We start from the raw sequence: 22,419 nt of genomic DNA on the forward strand, positions 1-22,419 counted from the left end.
TCTCTATTACAAACCTCCATCCTTTCCTCATCGAACATCACGCAGGCTGAGCATTTTCTCAGATCCAGCTGAGCATGTAGCCTTGATACGTTCACAAGCGCTGGCAGTGGCAGGGAAATGGTTTTTGGCAGCAAGCTGACCCTCCAGACAACAGATCCAGAGTGTGTTTGGGGTATCATTCTACTTCCTGCTTAGCTACTGTGTCGGATGCTCCGCACTTTGCTCTATCGCTTTTACATTTTATCTCCTAATTTTAACTTCAGCAAATCTGCACAGTGCTAAATCGACATAGCTTGGCATCAACTTTTAAACTAGAAACTTTTGTGACTGGGAGATTACTACAAAAAAGCGGTTTTCCTATCCGACCAGCCTCCCACTACCATCAGCTTACATTCCGGAGAAGGGAAAACACAGCTGCCTACATCCAAAAGGATACTTGCTGCACAAACTGCCACAGACTTTTACAAAGGATTGCAGTTCTTGAAACAAAGTTACTTACGGGACTACCGTCCCCAGCATACAGCCGGTGAGTCCCAGGAATCTAGTGCTCCACGACAAGCCATACTGAGTGTAGAGAAACAAGCCGATCAACACACTGATCGATGGCACAAACAGGGAGCGAGACCCAAAGGCACTCGAGACATCAGATTGTCACGAGCATCACATATTGCCGCAGTAGCATCCTCTACCCCAGATATGGCTATGACAAGGATTGCAAACACTGGTTTCCTACCACTGCCTGTACGTCTTGAGAACAGATTTGAAGTATTAATGAATGTAGATGAGGAATCCCCAAACGAGATGAATGTGATCGAACACAGACCGAATCAGCTGGTAGCTAACACTGATGCTAACTGGCGCTCAAGGCCGAGCAGACAGCGGCACTCAGCTCAGAGCGCAGCCGAGCACAGGTCTCTGATAGTGGGTGACTCCATTATCAGAAACATTATTAGCAGGGATACAACTACGTGCTGCCTTCCACAAGCAACAACAGGGAACTTCAGAACATTGTGATGAAACATCAGACTGCAAAAAAACATCAGACTTCTCATTCATGTGGGGAAGAATGACACTCAGAAAGAGCAGTCAGAACTCCTCAAGAGGGATTTCAATTAACTTTTTGAAACAATTAGAAGACAAAGTTCAGACGTTCACACAGCTGGAGCCAGCTTCCAGAAGAGATCTGATGTGCCCCTACAGTAGTTACATTCAAATCCAGACTCAAAACACATCTGTTTAGCTGTGGATTTACTGAATGAGTACTGTGCCACTGTGCGTCCGACTGACACTGTTTGATTTCTGCATCCTCCTTTTGATTCTAAACTCAAATGGCACTGAAAATTGGATAAGAGACAAACATAAATGACTTAATTGGAGAAATTGAGAGATGAAACCATGCTGATGACCTGGGTCTGTGGTGGAGTAGTGAGTGGATGTGTCAATATCCCCTTTCACACAGAGATTCCGGAAAATACACGGATAAAGTGACCCGGGATTTGACCCGGGTTCGTTTGATTTTGCTTCATTCACACTGCCAGTGATTTGCCGGAATCAGAGAGCGCGTTCACACACAACCCGTGTATGTTCCGGAAAGACGCGTGATGTTGGATGTGAGGGGTCTCTACTTCAGTCCAGTTTGAAGACATTTTTTCGTTCTTTCTTGTATCGATGACGAACACAAACTTTCTTCTAGAGTGACTGAGTCGCACGATAACTACGTCATTGCAAAGGCTCATGAATCATCACTACGACACACCCCTTATACGGCATTGGTTCTGGCTTTTGTTCACACAGCGTGCGTTCCGGGTCTGAACACGGCAATGTTACTAGGTCCCCAACCCGGCATCGATCCCGGCATCAATCCCGGGTCGTGTTTGCGTTCACACTAGGGGTGTCGCAATATACCGGTGTTGACGATAATCGTGATATTCAAAGCATGAAATATCGACATCGTGTTAATTTAGAGTGTGGCGATATACCGGTATTGGCGATAACCACGATGTTTCAAATGAATAGGACTGTTATGATAACATGACACGTAAATACTCCAGCTCGAGTACCTGGTTGACGTCTCAGCTGTATTGCACCCGCTGACTCAAAGAAGACGCAGCCCGGGCCGCGCAGCTACTCTGAGAAGAACGTCATCTGAGCGAGAGAGTGAAACACTGTCCACACCCGAAAAAAGTAAGCTCGCCTGAATGGGAGTTATTCGGCTCAAAAGAAAACAGCACTTTAAAGGGGGTCATACACCGGACGAGAAGCGCAGCGCCACGTCTTTAAAATTCGAACACATTTTCTCTTCGAGTGTACACACACCGGTTGTGCCATTCAGACACAGAGCGCCATTTACATAGTTTTATATTAAATTTACATTATATTTGTCGCAAATCATTGTAAATGACTTAACCCTGTGCTGCAATGTACATTTAGTTTTACATTAATTTACAGAAATCAGCTGCTTGAATGAAAATGGCTGATGTTATCGGATTTTCAGGTGATATTCTCAATTCATTCAGTTAATGGATGCTCTGAGGTAAAGTGTTCAGATCACAGACTCAGCAACTATTGTATTTAATTGTACAGTACAATCATAACATAGTACAGACATTATCTTAATTTCATAATCTCCTTAAACATAAGAATACTGCTGGCCATAAACTGAGAAAATGCGCGTCCGTGTGCGATACCTCGAGTTGTCCTACACGCGACGCGGCGCTGCAGAATGTGTAGCCACCAACCTTTTTACCCATCTCCGTGTCCATCACCCTGCAGATTACGCAATTTTACAGAGAATACATTGCGATTATTTTACTAGTCATGGAATGGGAAACGTGACATTAACCTGTTAACAGGGGGTTTCTGTATTCATACATTTAATAAAGGGTGATTATTATCATCTTATTTTTGTATTTGTATTTGCACTTGATTTTTTTGTTTGTACCCTTATGTTTGTTGGGTAAAAAAGAAAAACTATAAACCCCCCCTCTTATAGATTCTAGATATCGCGATATATCGATATCGTGAATTATTTTGGCCACAATAACCGTGGTGTGAAAAATCTAACATCGTGACAGCCCTAGTTCACACAGAAGGCACTCTGGCAATTTGCCGGCAATTTCCCGGGTTCAAAGCGCTGTGTGAAAGGGGCTAATTAAACTCGAGGTTCTGTGGGGTGCGGACTGGATCGACTCCATTCCTAGAGCTTCCGAACAAATGGGTTTTTTGGGGTGCTGACTGATGGGGCATTGAACCTAGAGCTCTTCCTGTCCGATTTTAGGGAAAAATCGGGTCTATTGGAGACGTCAAATAGATTTTTTTTTAGGCGCATTGAAAGATCACCACAGACACAGTGTAAGAGTAAAACTATATGCAAAATAAGATACACCGGTGTTTTGCCAGATGAGAAGTTTATTCTATGTATCATCGTATTACTACTTTAATTCATTTTACTCTAATTAATTTTTTAACCGTATCATTTATCTCTTTTAATTCCTTTTATAACTGTTTTAATTCCCCTTGCTTTTATCTTGTGCTTATTTTCTATGCAAAGCACTTTGAATTGCCATAGTGTGGTTATTTTAATTCCTTTCTATATAAAGCATTTTGAATAACTGTTTTAATTTTCCTTGCTTTTATATTGTGGTTATTTTTATTCCTTTCTATGTAAAGCACTTTGAATTGCCATAGTGTATGAAATGTGCTATATTAATAAACTTTCCTTCCCTTGCCTATAGACGTAAATGGACACAACATGTGTCACCACAAATCTCTCAAAGGGATCATGTCACATCAAGGTGCAAGAAGAATCTCTTTATATTGTGTCCTCCTCAACTCAAAACTGACAGACTCGCTCCCCACCGTAACGGTACGATGCATCAGGTGTGATACTCTGGGATGTGCTCATCACTTCTTGTTGTCTTACTTTCTATTTTAGGAATGAGAGAACATCCTCCCATATCTGTCTGCGAGTTGGCGGACCACATCGAGCGACTCAAGGCCAATGATGCCCTCCGCTTTTCCCAGGAGTATGAGGTAGGACAGTAGCTTAAACTCATTCGACTGGTACTGCTTGAAAGTTTAGCATCGAAAATATTAATTACGGTTGCAGATTCTCTAGAAAATTGGGTTGCAAAACCTGCTCCTGGAGGACCTCTTTCCTGCAGAGTTCAGCTCCAACGCTGTTAGAACAGTTGTTTGAACTTAAGTCTACTTGAAAGTGGCTTCAAGAGCATCATACTGCGCTCGGGATGCGCATAAAGCACTTTGTGCTGCACTGTATTGGAGCCTTTCATACCATAATACTTTTGCACAATGCAAGATTATTAATAGCTTTTCTTGTTCTGTCCTATCTATCATATCTTGCTGCCTCATTAAACAGCTGCGCTATACATTTAAAAATGTCTTAATTTTATAGTATATATATATATATATACTTGTTTTTCATGAATGTATTTTACAACAATACAAAGAGCAATGTGTAACGTTTTACCAGGGATCGGATCGGTATCTGTCGATACTCAGAATTTTTGGTATCGGATCGGTTCTGAAAGAATGGTATCAGTGCATCCCTAGGCAGTACACTCAATCAGGACACTTGTGTACCTTACTTACTCCTTAAGACTGCTACCTTAAGGGCACATATTACTAGTCTAAAGTACTAATATGCACCTTTTAGGCCTAGAGAATGTACAAAGATGTACTTTTTAGAGTACTGCCCCAGTGACAATCTGTTGTATGACAAAGGTACAATATTTGCCAAAAAAAATTTCTGACAGTGTCAAGTCAAGTCACCTTCATTTATAAAGCGCTTTTTACAATACAGATTGTATCAAAGCAGCTTCACATTGATAACATGAAAATAATACAACAAAGTTTGTTTCTAGAAGAAAATTGCATCAACGTCCACCTGAAGTAAGGCAGATCAATAATATTGTTGAATATTAAATGTCCCCAACTAAGCAAGCCAAAAGCCAAGGCAACAGTGGCAAGGAACCAAAACTCCAGGTGACAGAATGGAGAAAAAAACGTTGGGAGAACCCAGACTCAGTCGGGGGCCAGTTCTCTGGCCAACGAAGGTTCGGGCAGCATTACAAGTCAGATTGGATCGGAACATTTAGAGTATTTATCCATTTCCATCTGGTTGGAAGTCGAAGTAATCACGCCGGTATGGAGACGAGTTGTTGAGGATCAGTGTCGATGGCTGTCGTGTCGATAAGGCCTTCACAGGGCTGATGAGGCTGGCACTTCAGGATGAGTTGGGATGGGTCCAGGAGGCGCAGGTCCACCATAGAGGGTCCCTCGGGATAAACAGAGAGACTAATATTAGCGTAGACGCCATCCTTCTTATGATGTCTATAATGTGTTATGTGTATGCTAGGCCAAAGAGATGTGTTTTTAGTCTAGATTTGAACAGTGTATGGCGAAGCTTGTCACTGCCAGTTTAAATGCCATTTAAGAAACTCCCGAAACTCAGCAAAACTTCAGCCTATGTTTTTAGGAACTTTATAAAATAGAGCATTTATTTTGTCTGGGTTTCCATTGTTTGATCTGATTTGGCATTTTTATTTTGTGTTTTTGTTACTTTTGTGAAGTTAGTTCTGTCTTTACTGTTTTTTAAATCATTTGCTCACTCGCTTTGCAGACTTTGGTATTATCTAATAGTTTCTCCTGCCATCATCTGTTAGAGCATCCGGTGTTATGACAACTGCTAGCCCTTGCCTCTCTCAGATAGGCAGATGTTCATTTTCCCGTGATCTCTCTCTCTAGAAACCTGCAAGGAACACATAAGCACTGTCACATCTTGTAAGCCTGTTAAACCTAGCTAAGAGCGATATTTACCATGCCTGTCAGCCGTCACCCTAAAGGTGTGGAGTTATTAAAAGATCAAACGGTGTTGGCCCAAAATGTGCATCCTTGAAGTAGAGGTTGAGCTTTTGACAAACATTTGGTGTGGATGTATTATTAGATTAGTCTTAAACATTGCAAGATACCAGTTAGAGATGGTTTTACGAGTGAAGTAGTTGTCGATTTTGCCAGCATCACACACGTCTCTTTCTTTCATTTGTTCTTTTGTTCTTCTCATATCACTTTGGTCTCTTTTTTTTTTTTATCAGTCGTAATTATAGCAAAACTGCAATTAAAACTTCACTCAAACCAACGAAACCCTCTTTTCTGTAATTACACGTGTCTGCGGAAAGTAAAATGCAAAGACGACAAGGATTTTGTCTTATTATAGACCTCCTTTTATTCATTGCTCTTTAAAGACGTTTAGTGAGGGACGGATCAAGCCGTTTCAACAGTCATATGTGACTAATCTCTCGGCATTGTGGTTTTCACCACACAAGCCTTCTGTAGCCAGGCGGTGCTCACAACCTGCTCTTGGCATGTCATGATGTCATGTCCTCCTGTCAAGGAAGGCCCCCTCTCAAGGGGGCAGATGGTTCCGCTTTGCCCAATGGGAGTAGCCTAGTCCAGCCAGCATGAGCAAGGCAGCGGGTCACCATCGTGTTTATTGGCTCCATGTTCTACTCGATGCATCCGTTGCTCAGTTTCATTGTCTCAGTTTTTCACATATTTATATCTGCCAAAGATATTTTTCCCTCTGCCGTGTAATCAATTGCTACTTCCTCTTGAAAAATCTGTGACCACACCATACAGGTGACCTTTACATTAAACCAGCATGACGCCCTTATTAACCTGAAGATGTACATATTAATTTAACCCAGTAGTCTGTTGGTTTTCAATGCTTTACACTGCATAAACATGAACCAGAATTTGAAGGGTGTTTGTTGTCCAAAAAATTCCTCCTTGGCTTTTAAAGTGTCTCTGTAGATCACTCCTCAGCTCAACTGGTGGCAATAGCAATTGCTAAGACTCCCATCAGACACTGATTCTCACCAGTAACGAGCTTATGTTTGTCAACCCTCTAGAGCTGAAGATGTTTATAGGAGCCGGCGCTCACCTCCCACCGCTATCATTATCCGCATCTCTCAAGCTTGTCATCTCATGTAGTGACAGCTCATATTTGTTCCCCTTGTTTGCCGAGCACTGCCAGTCAGCATACCAGCTGTCGTCTTCGCACATTACCTGAACTCGCATGCGAAAGCTTACGGCAAAGTAAATGTTCCTGCAAGAAGCTTGCTGATAAACTGGCAGTGAAACACTTAGCACATCAGATACTTCAATATGCCAATTGATTCATATTGAATGCTGAGTTGCTGTTTATTTTTGAGCATTACTTCATATATGGACATTTAAAAAAGCAGTTGTGTTTTAAAGAGAGCGCTTTATGGTAGTTTACAGAGGCCCTTAAGAGGGTGTTTCTTGTCTAAAACAAGCACGCAAGTTTGAAAGGATCCGAGGAGGCTGATGTTATCCCAGATCAGGTGAAGGGTTGTGGAGGTTGATGGACACTAAGTCAACCAGAGACTTGTCCAGAGCAGGAAGATCAATGCTGAATAACAATAGACCCTGCAACATTATTGAATGGCCAAGCAGGCTGCTGCATATTGCCGTCGATCGATGCTCAGATACGACCCAGTGTCATTTGAGCCGAGGAGACCTGTGACTCGAGAGTACCTCCCCACCTCTAGTCTCTTGTGTAATCCTCTGAAGTCAGAATGAGGAATCCAGTGTCTAGCTCCATGTGGTGCCGAGTACATATTCAATTTTCTCCTGAAAATTTGCATTTTATTCATTTGACTTATGCTTAATCTACCGTGACTTACAGGTACAGGCATATGTTTATCAGTATTTGTGCTCCCTGTAATTCAAACGCATGACTCTTGGCTTCATTGGAACTACAGGAACATCAACTAAAAGCTGCGGTCCGTAACTTTTGTTGTCTTCAAAATGTACATAATAAGCGAGTACAACATGAATCCATTTTCCAAACTGTGTTTTTGTCTTATTTTCTGATGGATTGATTGATTCTTGCCACCATAGATATCAATATTTAGATATAATTTAAACATTTATCGTAGTTCTTCGGTTCATATTTGTTGTTATAATTATTTTAGTAGTAGTAGTAGCAGTAGTGTTGTTTGCATTTTTTTCAGGTTAATAATAAGAATAATACTTGCAATAAAGACAGCAATGAATCATTGAGCCATCTAAAAAATTAGCCACAAATTGTTTGATATAGTTTATTTATTTATTTATTGTTGTCACCATAGACATGAATCTGTACATGTATACAGTTTGATTATTATTATTATATGACTTTTGTAACATTAACAACAATGGTATCATAAATTATGCTTGTTTAGCTCAAATCACACAATATATAAATGTGATAAGAATTCTCCCATTCATGTTTTTTATAGTGGATTCATGTATCCGTCCCTTAATATGTCTGTAATAATCCATCAGAATGGCTGTAACATGAGCATGACCTCTCAAACATTTGTACACAGCTGATAACTAACCTCTAATAAAAAGGCCTTGCTTTTAATATATGTTACCCATTCAGGGCATCACCTCATGCGAGCAGCCAGTGATATATGCAGGGTTTTCCTCCAGATGTGTTCATCTGTCCTCTCTCTTTAGAGCTTCCTGTCTGTCTCCATAAATCCACACTCTCCCTGTTGGGTCTGCTATTCCTCAGCCATTGCTCTTCCCTCTTCGTTCCTGTCACCGGGCACAAAATCAAGCGCACACAAGAAGTCCACATGGACACAAGTATTCCATTAGTCCAGGCTGAGCGTCTGAATGCCGAATGTAATCTTTAGCATCAAAGCCATATGCCCGACTGAGTTCAGGTACGGACGTACTGAGTCAGTGGTACTATTATCAGAGTCCCCTACAGTGATCGTGTTTAAATTATGGTGTCAGTGAACACTAAGCCATCTGTTGTTGCCTATGATAACAGCAGAGGAACTCGCTGTTATTGCAGGGAAGATGATCACTAGTAAGGGAACAGAACTGCAATATACCCACAAAGGGATCCAGATTACCACACTTGAGCTTTGCCAGTGCATCAGTTCTAACAACCCCTGGTGGCGAAGTCATCTCTGGTTCTTGCGGGTCTCCTTTCAAAACGTCGGGTTGCTATAGAAACAAAGTCTCTCTTGCTGAAGTGATGCGAGTTCAAATTTACCCCTGCGGCACTCTGTGGTATCAAGCTTCAAACAAGGTGCCTCAAAAGACTGAACAGATTTCTCTCTTTCTCTCTCCCTCTCTTTGTCCTCTCGTCTCTCCCCTGCAGTCTATTGATCCAGGCCAGCAGTTCACATGGGAGAACTCCAACCTGGAGGTCAACAAGCCAAAGAACCGTTATGCCAACGTTATTGCTTACGACCACTCGAGAGTTGTTCTCACCCCCGTGGACGGTAAAAGTCAAACAAATGTGTTGACCTTTAACATTTCATTATGGTGACAGATGTGTGTGTTTAGGGAAAGCAATTAGCACAAATACTGGTGGGCCCCCAGTGAATTGTCGTCTCTCTCCATAGGTGTTCCAGGTAGCGACTACATCAATGCCAACTACATTGACGGCTACCGTAAGCAGAACGCCTACATTGCCACGCAGGGCCCTCTGCCTGAGACTCTGAGCGACTTCTGGAGGATGGTTTGGGAGCAGAGAGCCAGTACCATTGTCATGATGACCAGACTGGAAGAGAAGTCCAGGGTGAGTACCAGGGGCATACGACATCAGGACACGAAGATGATAAACTAGTTACATTCAAAACCAATAATCACACTCCTTAGGCTCCTCACACGAATGAAAAAAAAATAAAAGAAGATATATTTAAATAAAATGTCTAGAATATTCAATACTACTACATTTTATATTGAAATATAAAAAAATGATTAAATATATATTCTATATGACATGTTTTATTGTAATAATTTTCAATAATAATTTGATAAATTCTAAAAAAAATATATATATTAACAAAATGTATAAACTTAAAAATCTGTGACAAAAAAGTCCTTGATTCTGTTTTGTAATCCGTGTACTTTTTCACAAATAAACTGTTAAATACATATGAATAAAATAGACAGTAGTACTACAGAAGGTGGGTACATAAAATACTGTTAAATAAGGTTTTTAATAAAGTGGCTCATCCTCACCAAGGCTACATTTATTATATTTTTGTGGGTACCATGATACATTATTTTCAGGATTATTTGATGAATAGAAAGATCAAATAAACAGCATTTATTTAAAATACAATACAAAATGACATTATTTAAAAGACGTTTATAATTTCACTCAATATTTCTGTCACTTTTGATAAATGTAATGTAGCCATGCCAAAAAAAAAAAGTATTCATATTTTTTTTAAAACACTCAAGGGCAGAGTACATAAAAAGCCATGTATAAAGAGTACACTTTTCTAGCCTTGAGGTTCCCTTCAAAATGGTAGTATGAGTTCCTACCCAACCGCAGATAACATAGTACGAAAATAAAAGACAAAATACCATTGCCATTCTTTTTACTGGATGGCACAGTAAAATGGTTCAACGGCTTTCTTGGTGCTGTAAACGTCCGTCTGTGCTTGGCATTAAAGGAACCTGCTCTTCTGTGAGTCCAATCACTATGTGGGCTTTTAGCGCGCTGTTGTGCCGGGCTCAGCGGGGGGGGCCAGTGGCACCCAGGGTTGGTGAGGGAGAGAGTCCGTCAACTAGTTTTCTTTTCAGCTCAAATGTCATATCTGACAGAAGATAACCTGTAATTCCGCCCCCTGGAGAATTTGTGCACTCAGGTTTTGTTGATGGATGGGAGGTTAGGTGGGAGCTAAAGAGAAAGAGACATGTGTTGGCAGAGCTAGCGTGGTAAACGAGTGAGTTTTGGCAAGGCTGTGCACCCATAACGCATTACTTCATAGGTAAAGGGTGTCCCCAAGCCCTGTGATGAAAACCTCCAGCAGAAGCAGAACAACTGGCCTAGTTTCACTGCTGACAGCACCTACCTTGAAGACCAAATGAACTCCTGGAGTAGATGATTGAACGCTATACAAAACATGCTGTTTAGGATGAATTTCTACTGCTTTTGTCTAATTTTAAACAATATGAATGCACTCTGCTTTGTTGGTCTTCATAAGAGTTGCCCTCTATTCAAAAATAAGCTTTGTCCTTGTGAAGTACAGGTGTGTCACCCCTCTGCCATAATATTAATATAAATAATGCCATAGTATATGTAAAAAACTAGATTTTTCATTTTAAATGGAAAATACATAAAATGGTAATGGTGCTTGCTTCTGTTAAGCTGAATAAATTCTAGCAATAGTAATAGAACGTTGGCCAATATATAGAATATTTACAAAAATGTTGCTGTCGATATAACAAGTAACATGTTTTAATTTAAGTTCTAATCACATTGTTATAATAGTTTTGCTTAAGTGTAAATACAGAGATGTTTTCATAGTCTGATAAAAGCCAAGAACAGATTCATTTCTGTAAATCAAACTGGTATTATTAAATAGTGCATATAAATGAAAATGATTGTATATTATATTCAATTTGAATATTATTCTTCCTTGTATTAATTTAGTGACATTGTGGAAATTTAAAATACACCTTCATTGTTTAAATCTAGGATTTTACTCCATGCATTAAACATTTTGAATGTACATTCTAAAGTGCTTGTTTGATTGAAATTATAGTGCCTCTGACAACAACAACAACAAAAAAAAAAACTTTTTTTTTCAGAGCAAATACACTACAGTTCTAATGTTTGGGGTCAGTAAGATTATTATTTTTTTGTTGAAACAAGTTTCTCATGCTCACTAAGGCTGCATTTATTTGATCAAAAATACAGTAAAATAGCAAAAATTGCTAAATAAAAATAACGGTTTAATGTATTTTAAAATGTAATTTAAATCCTGTGATGACTCCAGTCTTCAGTGTCACATGATCCTTCAGAAATCATTCTATCTAATCATTTCCTATTATTATCAATGTTGGCTGCTTATATTGTTGTGTGAAGTGTTCATTAAATAAAACTTGCTTACTCTCTAAAACAGGTGAAGTGTGACCAGTACTGGCCCATTCGTGGCACGGAGACTTACGGAATGATCCAAGTGACCATGCTTGACGCTGTTGAGTTGGCAACCTACAGTGTGCGCACCTTTGCCCTTTACAAGGTAAAAAGTTACTTGCCTTTTCCTCTCCATATAGTAAGTTCCACGTTTTCAGCTCACTTAAACTCCTTCCTCCCACTTTGTTCAAACAGAATGGTTCTAGCGAGAAACGCGAGCTCAGGCAGTTCCAGTTCATGGCCTGGCCAGACCACGGAGTGCCTGAATACCCCACCCCCATCCTAGCCTTCCTGCGCAGGGTCAAAGCCTGCAACCCTCCCGATGCTGGACCCATGGTAGTGCACTGCAGGTGAGCGCTGCTCCCCAGTCCTGCATTTACTGCCGACCTTTTCACTTCATTCCCGTCTTATACAACTCGGTTCTAAAGTGAACAGTTGTAGGTTTGCTTGGTGGAAGTTGTATGAAAGGTTTTTAATTTTTTATTCAACCTTTGTGTTTAGTTAGGGATGTCAAGTTAACACACTTGATTAATTATGTAAAAAACAATTAACCAAATAATTTTATATTTTTTAACAATCCAAGTAATTTTCATACTCCCTACCAGAAGATTTCCATAATATTTCATACCACTATATTGATATGTGAATAATTTGGTTGATTATTCACTATATAATGTAATGATGCTTGTTTTAAAGAAAGTTATCTATTGACACCCTTAGTATCAGTATTAGTAGTTTGTTTGTAGTCTAACCAGTTTGTGTCTGTCAGTGCTGGAGTGGGCCGCACGGGCTGCTTCATAGTCATTGATGCAATGCTGGAGCGCATGAAACACGAGAAGACGGTAGACATTTATGGCCACGTCACATGCATGAGAGCCCAGAGGAACTACATGGTGCAGACGGAGGACCAGTACATCTTCATCCACGAGGCCCTGCTGGAGGCCGCCACCTGTGGAAACACCGAGGTCCCTGCCCGAAACCTGTACGCCCACATCCAGAAGCTCACCCAGCCACCATCTGGAGAGACCGTCACAGCCATGGAGCTGGAGTTTAAGGTGACTGCACCTATCTTTAAAAAAAAAAAAAAAAAAAAATTATTCTAGCTTCATGCATTCTTTTTTTTAGCAACACGTAAAGGTGCACTATGCAGGAATTCCGTTTTTGTCAAACAGCGACCCCTAGAGTCGCTGTGGAGTACTTGTACTGTCGTAAATAGCACTCACGCGTAGATGGCTCTGTACTCACGGCCTGATCCCCTCCCCCTGTACACCGGTACCTGTTCAGTAGGATGGAAGCTGTAACGAGTTGAAATAAGGTATTGCCCCTTTAAGAGCTGCGCGCGCCCTGTTTAATTGTCGGCAGTCAGTATTGTTGGTGCGCCGCGAACACCACATGTATACGGCGCCGGGTTATTTCAGTTTGATGCTTATTTTATCAGAATTTTATCAATCTTTTTTGCCGTAAAGCAATTCGTTACATCGCGGGGGGGGTAGAGACGAGTGAGATTTGTTGACGGGGGGGGGGGGGGGGGGGTCTCGCTCGCGCAAGGTCTCTCGCTCGCGCAAGGTCTCTCGCTCGCTCTACGCGGTTTGGAGCACAATCTCTGTCTCGCATGCACGCTCGCTCTAGATAACGGGAGATTTTTAACGAATTTGCGGTATAACTAGTCGATCACGAGTGGCTCAACAGGTAGATATATAGATAAACTCATCTTCCAGGCATTTGACCGCCCGGGTTGACACTTCAGCGTGAGAAATCGGGAGTGTGGCGTGTGAGCGTGTGAAACCAATCAAATGCGGGTGTCTCACGGCCAATGCGTGAGAGTTGGCAGCTATGCAAGTGTGTTTTTTCCGCTCACATGCGAAACGACCACCATTCAACTCGAAAAGAGTAATATAACCATTCCAATGACTCCGAAGCTGTTCGGTTGAGGTAAAAAACCTGCATAGTTCACCTTTAAATATGGGTAAATTTAATAAAAAAGTAACATTTTGAGCAAAAAGCTGAGATTTTTCGATTTTTTTCAAAGACTCCATCTGGATCAGATTCAGAATGATAATCAAAACATAGATGGAGTAGATCAAGTTCATCAACACCCCTAATGCTTGCACAGTCTTGTAGCTCATCCTGGGTCGACATTTCATTCAGTAACATTAGGCAGTTTTGATTTATATGCTGTTTAATGTTGATGATCGCGTTATTTCACAAATGCATATGATTAAAACTTCATTCAAAACTATAATAACCCTGATGCATCCATGCCACTTGGTGTCAGTATAAGCCCACGATGACTGTAATATACGTCAGCACAATGTAACAAAACCGAGTGCACCTTCAGTCGAGTAGCATTTACATGCACCCAAATAATGTTTATAACAGGATTGATTTCACAATTATACTGAAAAACACTGCAGTTAATCCGTATGAAATTTTGATCCTATTGAAGCGGGGTTGATCTCTAGTAGATCTTAAACAAACCGATTAAGAGGACATTTTGTTCAGAGTAGATATATGTAAATGCACATGAATTTGTAAATCAGATTGCAATGTTTAGTGTACATAATAAACGAATCTTTCAGAAACTGGAATTCGATTTGATTCTTTCGGATTGGCAAGAATTAGTGCATGTAAAACCCTAATGACTGTTTTATTGAAAATGTTTTTCTATTCCGTCTCTTAATAATGCTATTGGGATATAACTGAACGCTGCTGTAAGCTCAGCTCCGAACGGATTCTAGAAGTAGAAACAGCATCTGGTGCAAAGACCGGAGTGGGTACCCAGTACAGACAGAGCTTGTAGTAGAGCCAACGGTCTCCATGCGCTCACTGCTGATGTCCATCTGTGCTTTCTCTTCCCCGCTGCCAGTCACGCCCTCGCTTTCCCAGTCAGACCGTTACACCCGCACCCCTCTCTACTGCAGCAGAACTCACATTCACACAACTAACAGTCCCCCACATTTAAAAAACATTTCTGTTTCAGACTCTTTTCTGCTATAATGTTTGTGCCAGCCTTCTGAACCCAACGCTGTTTCCACAGAGACTCGCCAACTCCAAAGCCCACACCTCACGATTCATCAGCGCCAACCTGCCCTGCAACAAGTTCAAGAACCGGCTGGTCAATATCATGCCTTTCGAGTCCACGCGGGTGTGCCTGCAGCCAATCCGAGGAGTGGAGGGATCTGACTACATCAATGCCAGCTGCATCGACGGATACAGGTAGCCAAACCATTACTAAAACACTGAGGGCTGCAATAGAGGCCTTGTGTTTTTTTATTCAGGTCGCTATCATAAACATACTTGTTAGATTCTGGCAGTTGTGGGTCGAAAAACTGACTGTGCAAGTAGTTGTGTTGCATTATGAATCACAGACACATTTCAGTCATGAAACCAAGCTTACTTCGCTAGAAGCATCTACATTCATCTAGTCACGTAGAGTGTGTTTCAGGCTTCAGGACCTTGCATTATTTTTAATCATATTTTTAAAGGTGCATTGTGCACCTCTCTGAGTTTTTGCAGAACTATGCCCCCCTCTGGCGACAGGCGAAACTGCCTTACTGTCTTTGTCTTGCGTGGAGTTTGCGATGGGGTTTATGAACTACAAGCCGGTCTCTTTGAATCCATCTTCTACTTTTGTCGAAAGTTGACTAAAGTTTTGTCGCTCGAGTTGTCTTCGCTGATACGGAGAATGGCGGCGAATACACAAACCTGCCAGACATAGCCAGGGGAGCGTGAACGCGCATGACGTCACGCCCAGTCTCACGTTCTGGCCCGAATCCCTCTTATTTATTTTACTTTACAGGATTATAGAGGCAATCGCAGGGATCAGAGAAGGGCTCATTCAGCCCATCAGGCAATTGTTTAAGCATGTATGGGTTAGAAAAACGGTATTTTTAACATGAAATATTGCGCAATGCACCTTTAATGTGTCTTATTTTAATTATATAAATGAGAGCAAATTGTTCTTTTTATGTGTATACATGCTCCTTTTTCTTATATATAATGTCTTTATATACAATACTGTATGTATAGAGAGAGAAAGTGCTAATTCTTATACCTGTATGAATTTATATAATTATATCTGTGAAATGTATTGAGCATTTTTTTATATATATATATAATTTTTGTGTTTTGTATTATATAGCTATATTGTTAACATGAGTGTTAATTTGATTTGCTCAGGTCACTTATATCCGTGAGAATCAGATCATTGTTACAATTAGACTTTAACCATGTATTATGTTGCCGTTCCTAATTGTTACCAGCCAACTGGCTTGTTTTATCTGCTCACCAAAGCCATTTTTAACTCGCATATGACGCTTGGCGAGTCTTAATTTAGGCTTCTGAATCCATCTCTAAATAAATGCAGTGGTTCTGTTTACATCAGGTGACAAAACTCGTTCTTGTGCGCGGTAAATAAGATGATCCATAGCTCCTTTTTTCCTCCACTGCAGTATTCTCCCTAAACAATGAGCAGCACAGTGTAGTTTGTCTACATATTTTCAGCCTTCGCATTTTTTGTTGCTTTACTCTGTCTGACAGCTGTTTATTGAATTACAAAGGGATGTGCTCTCAACGGGGCGATCGCTCGAGAAAATCAGAGACAGAAAAGCGCGAGAGAAAAGGCCAGTCGTGTTTGCCGTAAAACGAAGCGTGGGCACGAAATGTCACGGAGTCTGTGAAGGGAATGTCTAGGGGCTTGATACATCAGCCCCTCTCGTTTGAATTAAAACTTAATGAGAGCTACTCTGGAGGAGCTCAACCTGTGCCAATGCGTAATTGACACCACTCCTATTTCTGAAAGCAAATGAGCTTCAAAAAGCGGTTCTCCGGTCACGTCTCCTTCTCTAGCCGAGCATCTGGGTTCGTCTACTCCGAGATTTGTTGTCTTGTCAAAAAGCTGCAATTAAGCCTCTTTTAAACAGCATGTTAATGCGATAAGCACAAAAACACGCTTGACCTTCTTGCTAGTTTACAAAGAGCTTCTCCAGTCGAGCGGATACGTCATTAGAGCTGTTTGTGTGTCGGCCTTTTTTGGTTTCGTGTTGAATTTCGTTTGATTGGGGGTGAAAATAACCTCCAAGGAAAAACAGATTAATATAGAGGTAATTCGGCTTTGTCGAAGGCAGTGTGTCCCTGACGTCTGCTGTGTTGTTCGTAGCGACGTGTTTGTGTGTGTATGCTCTGGAATGAGTGGCCGTGGGTGGGTGGGAGGGAGGGGAACTCTCGCTCTTCATTCTGGCTCGTCTCTCCCCATCTCTCCTCTCTTCTTCTCTGCCGTCTCTTTATTTGTCGGAACAAGGCCCTGAGCAGACTTTAATCTCCCGGTTCCATGTTATTGCCTCGCCTGCAGCACCTTCATTAGTTGCTAACCCGTGGCACTGTTTGTATGAGACAGCGATGTGTTTTCCATGTGCTCATTGATTGTACAAGCTGCCATAGCGAAGTACGCTGCTGCCACCCAGTGGGCATGTTAATACAACACCTTAGCTCTGTGTACTGGACATATGGGTAGAACAGATTATAGGATGTGGATATGGATTTTTCACAATGGATTGGTGTTTCTTAAAGATGATGGAAGTAAATGTTTTGCTAACTTCTGTAAGCCGCTGAATTAGACCGCCACCATTCCTTCAATGACACGCCATCTCTTCGAAACCCGCCCTCCAAAGACGTATCAGCGAACCTAGATGAGGGAGATGATGATAGGCAGGGAGCATTTCTGATTGGCTAAAATGGGCGTGTTTTTTACTTTTTTGAGTTTAGGGCTGTCACAGAGACACGTGATTTCTCACAAAACTCCTTTAATTGATATCTGTCAGGTGGTAGGATATTTTATATGTAATTTTCCAATAGAAAAATTACATATATAGGCTAAATGTCAGTTCCAGAGAAAAAATGACACCTGCAAATTACACATAAACAATAGTATTATTGTATACTGTTAATATAACATTATATAAATAATATTAAAATGTTAATGCCTGGAAGTAACTCTGTATGACAATGGGGGAAAATGTATAGAATAACAACCGAACTTTTAATTTCTATATTATTATTTATATTTATTCTATTTTAGTTTTTAACTTAAAGAAAAAAAATCTAATAAAAAACAGAACATGCTCACTGCATTAGTCTCCATAGTGACTACATTTGTCGCATCCATATCACATCCTTTCCACTGTCACACTGTGTTGCTCCTATGCAACAAAAATAAAAGAAAATCATAACATATCCCTAGTACAAGGATAACATATATGTATATTTATATATTATATCATAACAACATAACTATGTATTGCTTGTTCACTAAAACAAATGTATATTTTTATGGGTGAAAATAAACATGTTTTTCTGAGACTTTTCTTGAAAGGACTGCCACAAAAAAATAAAGCTACAACAATTTAGAAAAGAAAAAATCTACTAGTCCATTTCAGATATAGTCGAGGCACGGCTGTTTTCTAGCCGCTGTCAAGGTCATGTGATCACTCTGGCACATTTGCTTGTTTTGCATCAAGGTCTCAAAAGATGTTTTTGTGTGTGCACAGACAGCAGAAGGCCTATATCGCCACTCAGGGCCCTCTAGCGGAGACCACAGAGGACTTCTGGAGGATGTTATGGGAGCACAATTCCACTATAGTAGTAATGCTGACCAAACTCAGAGAGATGGGACGGGTAAGAGCATGTTTCTCCTTTTAACTTGCATCCTGCTGTTTTAATCAAGGGATAAATTCCAATTTTTTTCCCTCATCCTGCAGGAGAAGTGCCATCAGTACTGGCCTGCAGAGCGCTCTGCCCGCTATCAGTACTTTGTGGTGGATCCCATGGCTGAATACAACATGCCCCAGTACATCCTGCGAGAGTTCAAAGTCACAGATGCCAGGGTACGTGCATCTATCACCTGAAGGAATCTGCCAGAGGAGCATTATTTGTGTTTGTTATTCCAGATGAATGTCACTCAGTATGGTACTTGAGGGCACCGCTGGGGTGTGTGAGCAATCTGTTGCTGGCGGCGGATGTTTCGCTCTCACATCCTACGGCTCGCCTTGGACTTTAGAGCTTTCTGCCGACTATAAATAGCGGCAAGGTTATGAAAAAGCTTGTAGCTGAAACGCATACACACACACAGTCATAAACCAAGCATATGGACAGAGGCTCCCTGCTGTGCGCGGTCTGACTGGGAGGTGTCCAGCTGTTGTGTGCGTATGTGAGGGTGATACCAGCAGCCTAATAAGCCGGTAATTCTGCATTCCCTTCAGGACGGTCAATCCAGGACCATTCGCCAGTTCCAGTTCACTGATTGGCCAGAGCAGGGAGTGCCAAAAACCGGAGAGGGATTCATTGATTTCATTGGCCAAGTTCATAAAACCAAGGAGCAGTTTGGGCAGGATGGACCAATCACTGTGCACTGCAGGTATGCTGATCTGTGATTGGACAAGTCTGAATGAAAATATGCATGGCACGATGTGTGAGGGATAGTATACAGTCAGCTGATCAGCGTCACTCTATAAACCCCAACATGAAGCAGAGCAACTGACTGTACATTATCCTGCTTATTACATGGCTACTTAACAAATAAATAAACATTTTAGACAAAAAAAATGAGTGTATTTTTTTGCAGGGTTCACTCCCTTTTTTTTAAAGATTTTATGTAATTAACTTTTCATTAAATTGTATGAATAATGTGTAATAATGCATACAATTATTTATTATTACACAATATTCATACATTTTTCATTAAATTGTATGAATAATGTGTAATAAATAAATAATTGTATGCATTTTTACTAATTAATACGTTTTACACTTTTTGGATTGTATCATTTATTTAACATTTGTAATAATTGTTATTATTATTAATGCAATAAAAAAAATTTTTTAAATGTTTAATTTAATTTTTAAAATGTTATATAACGTAAAATGTAATGAATAATACGTTTAATAATAAATTATTATTTTACATTGTTTTATTCTATCATTTAGTTATTTTCATAATAAATGATTGTATTATTTTTAATTTAATAATAAAATAAAAAAATGACTATTTCTTTTTATCTTTTATACATTCTCTTTTGAAAGATTTTTTTTTAAATGTATCGCTTATTTTAAATTTAATAATTTGTAATTTGTTGTGCTGTCAAATCGATTAATCATGATGAATCGCATCTAACATAAAAGTTTGTTTATATGATATACCGTATGCATATTATACATATGTATTATATTATATGACACATATATTATTTAAACACAAACTTTTATGTTAGATGCGATTAATCACGATTAATTAATTTGACAGCACTATTGCATTATTATTTCTTTATTATTTTTCTTTTTACACATTTTTTAGACTGTTGAATTTTATTATTTTAAGATTTTATTGAATGATTTTACTTTCATGAATCGTGAAACTTTTCATGACATTTAATGAATAATAAAATATTTTTAATATTATATTTTCAAATGTATTAATAAATAACAGAACACTTTTTAAATTGTATTGTTTAATTTAAACATTTTAACAATGAATTATTATTTAAAATTTGTAATAAATAATTGGTTTAATTTATTACATTTAATTTTTACCCCCTTTTTTTATTGAATTTCTATCACAGCCTCACAAACGCGATTGCACTCAAGACAGCCGTGTCATGTGTCTCGTAGAGCCTTCACCCGTGTGTAACTGGTGCTGTTGTTTTTCAGTGCTGGAGTGGGAAGGACGGGTGTTTTCATCACTCTGAGTATTGTCCTGGAGAGGATGAGATATGAGGGTGTGGTGGATCTGTTCCAGACGGTTAAGACCCTGCGCACACAAAGGCCTGCCATGGTGCAGACAGAGGTACTGTCCTACTGCCCAAGCATTATAATACCAACAACTGCATCCAAGTTCTGATTGGCTAACAAGCCAATGTTGTTTGTAGAGCCTAGCGTTATTTCTCAAGACACCTATTTCAGTGCTATCTGTCAAGAACGTTTCATGCGTGGTGTCTCAAAATAATCATTTACAGCAGGAATTGATAAGGAGCGTAAGCTCTTTTGTGTTATTAGTTTGTCCCACTGACGCACGGTTTTCCCCTGCAGGACCAGTACCAGCTGTGCTACAGAGCCGCTCTGGAGTACCTGGGGAGCTTCGATCACTATGCAACGTAACCACTCCTGGAACACAGCCCTCTGGTACAACTCTTCAGGAGTGCACCAAGTGTCCCTTCTGAGCCACCGTTCCCCCACCCCATCCTGTACAGAGATTTGGGGGGGGTGGGAAGGGCAGGCTTATCCAGTGGCTGGTTAACCAATCACAGCAGTTCGTTATTGACTGGCACCAAGAGATTGCTTTAAGAAATATAGACAACTCTCTTTCAAGAAGCACCATCTAAAAAAAAAACTATATTTAGTTTCTCTTTAGCGTACGCCAACCCACACTACAGTCGAAGGCTACTGGTAGCACTAATTCTTTTTTTTTTTTTATCATGATCATTTATTATTATTTTAAAAATCCAGTATGACAATATTGTTATTATTCTTATTTAGAATATTTGTGTTTTTTAATCATCTTTTAATATCTTTTGTCTTAACGGCCTTTTCCGTGGGTCTACCTTTTCCTTAATCGGTACTGTTTTATTTTATTTTCTTTATAATAGGTTATTTTAGCACAAGAACATGTATTTTTAACATGTTCCTCTGATACTAATACCAGAGAACCGCTGTTCTCTAAGCTGCTGATGGTTCGACTTTGTAACATGATTTTTTTTTTTTTTTTTTTTTTATGTATAATTGGTCTTATTGGGCTAAAATGAGCGGGTTCACTTTTGGAGAAGCCTTTAATGTTCTGTCTCTCTCTGATATCTCAATGATAAAAGAAAAATGCCTTTGGGTTAGTGGTACTGAATAAGAAAAACTTTTGGTAGGGGAAAGCAAATCAACTAACGAATCAAATCAGCACTGTACAGATCTCAGTAGGGGTTAAATGTTATTTGTGAAGAATAAACCTTCTGATTGGAGGGACGTGACCGAGAACCGAACGCAATCCTGGCGAAAAGTGACCCTCGCACCCCGCTTCTCTGTGACATTTGAAGACCTGATATTGAAATGAGACCAATCGCCATTGGCAACCTGTACAGTATAAACCACTCCCCCGAGGGAGAGTCAGCTCTGTTTAATCCAACTCTTCTTTTTATACAGAAATATATATATACATAAATTTATAATTATGAATAAATATAAATACTATTATAGATACAGTATATAAACAGCTTCTGCTCTATTGTCCATAATTCTCTCAAAACGTAATCCTGGACTTTTCTTGTTATACCAACAAAGAGAAAACTACACAAGAGACTGCTGTGTGTGAATCTATTCATGGTACAAAAGTTATATCTACTGTATTATCTACGCACCGCGGATGTTTGGCGGTCTCGTCTGATGGGATGGGGCAGTACAAC

The 22,419-nt window shown here is 39.9% G+C and overlaps 1 protein-coding gene across 5 annotated transcripts in view; it reads left to right on the forward strand.

Annotated features, from left to right (window-relative positions):
- The window catches only part of ptprfb (protein tyrosine phosphatase receptor type Fb), a 218,470-nt gene extending 196,537 nt beyond the window's left edge, over positions 1-21,933 (forward strand). For all 5 annotated transcript variants that reach the window (XM_056260780.1, XM_056260782.1, XM_056260783.1 and 2 more), the window contains 12 exons: positions 3,935-4,032; positions 9,206-9,329; positions 9,453-9,628; positions 11,970-12,089; positions 12,179-12,333; positions 12,753-13,038; positions 15,021-15,199; positions 18,529-18,655; positions 18,739-18,864; positions 19,240-19,394; positions 20,684-20,819; positions 21,062-21,933. In XM_056260780.1, the coding sequence (XP_056116755.1) occupies positions 3,935-4,032; positions 9,206-9,329; positions 9,453-9,628; positions 11,970-12,089; positions 12,179-12,333; positions 12,753-13,038; positions 15,021-15,199; positions 18,529-18,655; positions 18,739-18,864; positions 19,240-19,394; positions 20,684-20,819; positions 21,062-21,130 (1,751 nt within the window). In that variant the 3' untranslated portion in view covers positions 21,131-21,933. The remainder of the gene's footprint in view (positions 1-3,934; positions 4,033-9,205; positions 9,330-9,452; positions 9,629-11,969; positions 12,090-12,178; positions 12,334-12,752; positions 13,039-15,020; positions 15,200-18,528; positions 18,656-18,738; positions 18,865-19,239; positions 19,395-20,683; positions 20,820-21,061) is intronic.
- The last annotated feature ends 486 nt before the right edge of the window (positions 21,934-22,419 follow it).

Source organism: Rhinichthys klamathensis, unplaced genomic scaffold (genome assembly GCF_029890125.1).
Source record: "Rhinichthys klamathensis goyatoka isolate OS25496 unplaced genomic scaffold, OSU_Roscu_1.1 h1tg000178l_1, whole genome shotgun sequence".
Taxonomy (NCBI): domain Eukaryota; kingdom Metazoa; phylum Chordata; class Actinopteri; order Cypriniformes; family Leuciscidae; genus Rhinichthys; species Rhinichthys klamathensis.